The sequence below is a fragment of the Crocuta crocuta genome, unplaced genomic scaffold (assembly GCF_008692635.1).
Source record: "Crocuta crocuta isolate KB4526 unplaced genomic scaffold, BGI_CrCroc_1.0 scaffold266, whole genome shotgun sequence".
Taxonomy (NCBI): Eukaryota; Metazoa; Chordata; class Mammalia; order Carnivora; family Hyaenidae; genus Crocuta; species Crocuta crocuta.
Genome location: NW_027531005.1, coordinates 1,123,480 through 1,130,231, shown reverse-complemented (window position 1 = coordinate 1,130,231; position 6,752 = coordinate 1,123,480). Strand labels below are relative to the sequence as shown.

The 6,752-nt window shown below is 42.1% G+C and overlaps 1 protein-coding gene across 2 annotated transcripts in view; it reads left to right on the top strand.

The window, feature by feature from the left end:
• Window positions 1-5,701, top strand: part of NUP205 (nucleoporin 205) — an 84,974-nt gene extending 79,273 nt beyond the window's left edge. Inside the window, exons 39-43 of one of the 2 annotated variants that reach the window (XM_077770672.1) lie at window positions 494-660; window positions 2,140-2,263; window positions 2,745-2,873; window positions 3,423-3,496; window positions 5,362-5,701. In XM_077770672.1, the coding sequence (XP_077626798.1) occupies window positions 494-660; window positions 2,140-2,263; window positions 2,745-2,873; window positions 3,423-3,496; window positions 5,362-5,514 (647 nt within the window). In that variant the 3' untranslated portion in view covers window positions 5,515-5,701. The remainder of the gene's footprint in view (window positions 1-493; window positions 661-2,139; window positions 2,264-2,744; window positions 2,874-3,422; window positions 3,497-5,361) is intronic. The other variant, XM_077770671.1, reaches the window with a different exon arrangement.
• Window positions 5,702-6,752: the final 1,051 nt, after the last annotated feature.

Sequence of the window (6,752 nt, the reverse complement as noted above, 5' to 3'; positions counted from 1 at the left end):
CCCCTCCCTCCTCTCCCCCTCGTCCCCTCTCCCTCCTCTCCCCCTCGTCCCCTCTCCCCCTCCCCTACTTGCTAACTCTTTCCTTCCCTCTCTCTCTCTCAAATAACCACTAAAAAATCTTTTTAAGTAGTCTTGGGTTGGTTTTAATAATAGTTTACATGCCCTTCAATTCCTGGGCTCCCTTGCTTAAACAGGTGATTTGAGGGGCATCTTGGTAGCTCTTTCGGTTAAGTGTCCAGCTGCTGATCTTGGCTGGGTCATAATCTCATGGTTTGTGGAATCAAGCCCCGCATTGGATTCTGTGCCAAGAGTACAGAGTCTACTTGGGATTCCCTCTCTCCATCCTTTTCTGCCCCTCCCTTGCTTGCGCACATGCTCGCTCGTTCTTTCTCTTAAAAATAAATAATAGTTTAAAAAATAAAAAACAGGTCATTTGAAATTCATGTAAAATTCTTATAAGCAGAACACTGTTTTTTATTATCAACTCTATTAGATACCCAAGCTCCAGTGATTCCATATTGGCGCCTGCCTGGTTTGGGCATTATTGTCTACCTGCTGAAACAGAGCGCTAATGATTTCTTCAGCTATTACGACAGTCATCGACGGAGTGTCAACAAACTTCAGAATGTAGAGCAGCTTCCACCAGATGAGATAAAAGAGGTAGGAGTCTTACCATGAGCTGTGGAGATTTTTGAGAAGCCATTGCTTTTCCTAATAAGGACCAGAATACTGGTGTCAGACTTGTGGGTAAAGATGATGTATGCAGTGAGGTGCAAGGGCTTGAGGTGCTTCCTCCGTGCGGCTTGAAGAAGAGCCCCTCATCGTGGCATCTCGCCTCATGAGCAGGGTGACACTGGACTGAAAGACAGCGAAGTGGCACTTGTTCTGGAACCCCACCTGCCCTCCAGTAGAGTGACAGCCGGCCCTGGGAGAAGAGTTTTCATAATCTATACTCTAAGATCTGGCTGAGAAACTTGGGTGTCTGTTGCAGATGCTTATTCAGTAGGCGTGATCCCTTAAGTAAGACGCCTGTGTGCCTTCAGTATCTGTCGAGTGGATTTGTCAGACAAATGGGATGGCGCATCGGACTTGCCTGCCTGCTCTCGGTGACCCAGAATCACTCGCTGACGTTTATTGTGGCTAAAGATGTGGAGTTGCTGGGCTTGCTCCCTTAGTACCTGGACCACACGGTGTCCCTCGGCCAGTGCTGAAGCTTCTTAGTGACCTGTGGCAGCCGGGATGTTGAACCATTTGCCATGCCCGGTTTGCACCAACGCCCCCGAAAAACTCTGTGTCACTCTTCAGAGTAGTGAGGCCTGCTCCCTCTTGCCACCCTCCTGATGATCAGAGGGAACCCTGAGTGTCAGGCCCTCAGCTACACGTTCTGGCTCAGCACATGAGCCTTTTTCCTCAGATGAGGAAATGATGGCACTGGAAGTTTGAATGACTTTCCCACAGCCCCCCCGCTAGCACGTACTCAGGCAGGAGTTACCAGTGGGGTTCGGGTAAGCCCCGGCAGCCCCTCCTCCTCACGTGCAACTCACGGGCAGTGCCAGGCCCTGCAGGGGGCCTGCAGCCTCCCGGTGAAGCCTATGGCACCCTCCCAGCCCCACTTGAGTACGCCCTCTGCCAGGCCCAGCATTCGAGTTTTAAATCGCATCTCTGTGCTTACACCAGATAAAGGTGTTGCGAAGGGAGGTTCTGGCTGGTGAGCAGATTTTTGTTTCTGCCGTAGAAAACCACTGTTCATTCTGCAGAAGATCCGTGACAGCTGTTAGAGAACTCTCCATGATGTTAAACCTACTGCTTAAAAAACCTGTTTCATCTTGTTGTAATTTGACGGAAATTCAGGGTTGGTCGGCCCATCAGCAGATTGGAAGTATCTATTTCAGGGATAAGACCTTCTCCAGAAAGCAGCACGTGAATTCATTTGTGAATTTAACTACTTTGGTGCTCTGTTTTTTATAACGTTACTAGCTTCCTAGCTGGTGTAGATAATAGCTCTTGTCTGCATGGACATTTAAACTTTTAATGTTTTTCACAGCACTTATCACGAGTGACCCTCCTTATATAGATTTCCATGAAGTTTTGGTTACAGTTTACGTCATCGCTAATACTGTGTGTGTTTCTGGTTCTCAGTTGTGTCAGTCTGTGATGCCTGTTGGGGTTGAGAAAATCTCCACTGCCCAGAAGTATGTCCTGGCAAGACGGCGTTTAGTGAAGTTGATCAACAATCGAGCCAAACTGCTTTCCCTTTGTTCTTGTATCCTTAATGAAGTCACGTGGAAACTGGAATGGTGACCTTTAAAAGAACCTTTAAATGTAGGGCCTGTTTACTGATTCTCACATTATTCCAGCATCATAGCCATTGGAAAGGGACATACTGTTGATTTTTTTCCAGTAAATGCCTGATATGTTTCCAAATTGAAATTTTTTCTCACCTTTTAGAGTAGCTAGTAATCCTGATAACGTGTACAGTCACTCTGTGTCTGGACAGGCGGCAGGGACACTGGAGACTGTGCTGGCACAGCCCCCACCCTCCCCGGCCTCCCCCCAGGTCCCACCTCATTCCTCTCGGCACACCTTGCTGCTTTCTGGGGACACAGATGCTTACCCCTCTCTGTTAGACTGAGGCAGCGGGTACATCACTCAGTACGTCACTCAGTAGTACGGTCTCTCCTTTTTTTCCCTCAGCAACTGGTTTGATGAGATTGTTTTCCTTTAGTCTGAGCTCCTTTCTGTAGTCATCATAGAGACCTGCCTGTTCATCCTTTGGCGCCACCTGGAGTACTACTTGTTACATTGCACGCCCACCGATTCTCAGGATTCCCTGTTTGCCTCCAGAACCTTATTTAAAAGCAGAAGACTACAAGGTAAACTTCATTCTCAAAACCTATAGGTCTCAGTGCCTTGAAAACCTAGCTACATTTTTATTTATTTTTTGTTTCCAGGTTGCTAAGAGTGGATTGAGCAATGGAGAGTTACTTAGTTATTAGACATGGCTGTTTCTCACGTGTTGCCATGGGAGATTGTGTGGAGAATATGAACATATTAAGACACTGCTTTTCAGCTTCTTGCAGTTAAGGGCCGGCCAGCTTCAGGGTCCCCTGCTCACAAATAATTTTCCAGAAGAATAGACATGGGTCAGCCCAGGCCATGATCCTTAGTACTCTAGTGAACCTTTTAGACCAGTGAGCATGTATTGCATCCCTTCGTGGGAAAAAAATGGAAGGAAAGCTCGCAGACCCTGGCCTCGACGAGTGAGATGCTTCCCAGGGGCTTCTAGTTACTGAAAGTTGAAATAGAGTTCTCAGCCTTGAGCCGTGTTTTCCGTGGCGCTGTGGTTCATTGTCTTCAGGTGCCCCCAGTGCGTAGTGGACGCATCTTGGTAAAGCTGGTTTCACCGTGTCTTTTATCTCTAGATTCCTTCGCTTCTGAGACCAATCTGGATTTCAGAAGTGGTCTGACTGCAGTGAGCCAACATGACATAGACCAGGTAAGGCTCTAGTCTCATATGCTTGTTTTGTTTTGGAAGGACAAGAGAAAAGCCTAGGATGTTAGCCTAGGATGTTAGTAAGAGTGTGGTTTTCAGGGTTGCATACAAAGACCTGATTTTAATTCTCACCTGGCCACCCTACAGCTCTGGGTCTTTAAACAAACTGATTTTGAGCCTCCATTTCCTCATTGAAGAAACGAGAATGTTAATTCAGCACCAAACAGTTTTGTCAGGGTTATATGAGGTTTCATGTGTGAGGCTCCTAGGGGGGTAGTGCCTGGAAGGTGTAACACAGTTCACTGATGACTGAGCGTTATGATCTGGAGACTTCCAGTTCTTTAGATTAACTTTGTCGACTTCAGGCACACATTGTCACTCGGCACCTAAATTTTCAGAAAATAATTTAAGTGGGGAGACGGGTAGTAGTCATTAAAAAATTCCATTGTAGGAGACAATAGTATTAACTATACTGTATAACATAGTATTATACAGTATTACGTACTTAGTAACCTCTTGGCCAGGAATGTTGGAATGAAAGAATGAAGAGCATTCCAAAAACAATTAAAATGAAAACTTCATATGAAACTAATAGGAAAGTCTTGGGAACAGAGTAGTTAGCAGGGTACGTGAATTATAGCTGGGGGGGGTCTGCTCCTAGGCATCTGAATGTGCCTAGCCCTGATTTTTTTTTAAACTTTTTAAAAATGTTTATTTATTTTTTGAGAGAGAGACAGTGTGAGCTGGGGTGGGGTGGGGCAGAGAGAGAGAGGGAGACACAGAATCTGAAGCAGGCTCCAGGCTCCTAGCTGTCGGCACAAAGCTTGATGTGGGGCTCAAACCCACGAGCCATGAGATCATGACCTAAGCCGAAGGTGGACGCTTAACTGACTGAGCCACCCAGGGCCCACCTAGCCATGATTTGGTAAAGCTTCTGCCCTTCCCTAATGCCTCTTGGTCACTACCTTTCTTAGAGGCGAAGGTTAGGCTTTATCCAGGAAAGAGCTTCCTCCAGCCCATACTTAACCAGACATCATAAATAGCAGCTTTCATCCCAGCCCTGACTACATCTGCCCCATGGTGACTTCATAGTGGTAATTCATGTTTTGGCTAGGCTTGTTTGGGTAAGCTCTAATGTTCAGTGAGGCCATGGGCAGAATTAGGCAAAGAATAGATCTACCAGAAGATGTTTGATAAATTCATGTTGAATTAATTACTATTTCTGTTTCATTAGACTGTGCTGTTATAAAGTGAGAAGAAATGCAGGATTAATAAATAACCTTCTCACTCTGTTTTGATTTTACTGCAAAATTGAAGGCAGGTAGATTTATCTAATTTTGCACTTATTGTTAGCATTTCAGTATAATACCAAAAAGATCCATTCGAAACTACATACACATTCTAGGCATTCTAAAATACATGAATTCTGAAGTGTATACCAGATTCTTTTCTTCTGTTGATATTTTTTGAAAGTAAAAGCATGGAAATGGTTTTCTCTGTTTTTAATTGCAAAACCAAGTAAAAAGTAAAAGCTTCTTTCCAGTTTATCCTCTGTTTCTTTCCCCAGAGACATCTGCTCCTAACAACTTCTTGTGTCTCCCTTTAGGAAATAGTTTACTGCATTATGTCCATATGTCAACAGCAGCGTCAATAGTTGCTATTCAAAATTTGAAATATTTATACAAGACAGGAAAGAGGGAAAAACAGTATCATACCAATAAATTCTAGCATAGGAACAATGTTTAGTTAATTTGCTACGTGAGAAAGGGCCACATTACAAAATTTCAAAGATACTTTAAATTGAAAGACAATAAAAAATATTTGGAACTGTAGTTTTTATAACAAAATGTCATCTGTGTTAATTCTAGCTTCAGGCGGACGCCATCAATGCTTTTGGAGAATCACTACAAAAGAAACTTCTGGACATTGAAGGATTATACTCAAAAGTTCGATCTCGCTATAGTTTCATACAAGCTCTTGTTAGACGTATCCGAGGCCTGCTGAGGATATCAAGGAACTGAGAGCCCATGCTTATACTCTTCTGGGGAAGAGGAGAATTGGGGAAAACTGTCCCCTTTTTATGGACTAGTTTGTTTCTAAATTATGACCAAAAAATATTTTGCTATTTCTTTCTTTATATATGGACATCTTTTCTGTAAATTTCTTAGCCTGGTTCCAACCCCACTAGTAAAAAAATAAATACTTTTTAAAAAAAGATACAAAACAAATGAGTGGTTAGTCTTTTTTGAAATTTTACCTAGAAAATGATCAACATTATTGAGAATCCAACAAATAAACTTTCCACAGTGGTCGTTTTCCCCTAGGGGTATAATTCTGAATGTTCTCTTAAAGGCATAGTCTGGAAATTGTAATTTTTTATCTCTTTGTTATCTACTTTACATTTCTGTGATATTCAAGGTCACTCCATGGACAACGTTAGGCTCTTTGGTAGAATAGTGTCCTATTCTATGAAGGTATTCTAGAAATGTCCCAGGAAATTAAGCTGTCTCTTTCCTAAAATTATTTTTTTTCTGCATGTTAGTGACAGTATAATAATTTGGATTTGTCCCTTAGAATAGGTTGTGAAGTTTCTCAAACTAATCACCTACTCATAATTTCTCATACAGTTAATATGATGGCTATGATTAGGGCAAGAGAATTTAGACTATCATCACTCTTGCCCAATGGTATTTATGTTCAAGTGACTACATCATCTCCAAGTCCATTTTCCCCTTTCTAGCCACAAATTATTTCAGCCCGAAATAAAGGAGAGAAAGGGGAAAGTGTCTTGACTCATGTAGTAGCAGAAGATTAATACTTTATAGGGTTTCTTTTAAAAACTTTTTTATAATATAATTTCTGTGGCTTTTAGTATATTAAAAGTTTTTTTTTAATGTTTGTTAATTTTTTTTCCCTTAACTATTTGAAAGTATATTGTAGACATCGTGCCACTTTATCCATAATATTTCAGTAACTAGGAACAAAGATATTTCCTTCCAAATCATAATACCATTATTGCACTTAAGACATTTGCTAATAAAATACAATAAAATGTTCTAATATTCAGTCCATATTCAAATTTCAATTGCCCCCAGAATGTACCTTTAGAACTTTTTTTTTTTATCCAGAATTAAATCAAGAATCACACATTACATGTAGTTACCTCTTTAGTTTCCTTGATTCTGAAAGGTTTCTCCTTTTTGAGGGGGAGATGGTGTTAAAGTGACACTTTTTGGCTGTTGTGAAAAAAGTCCCAAAG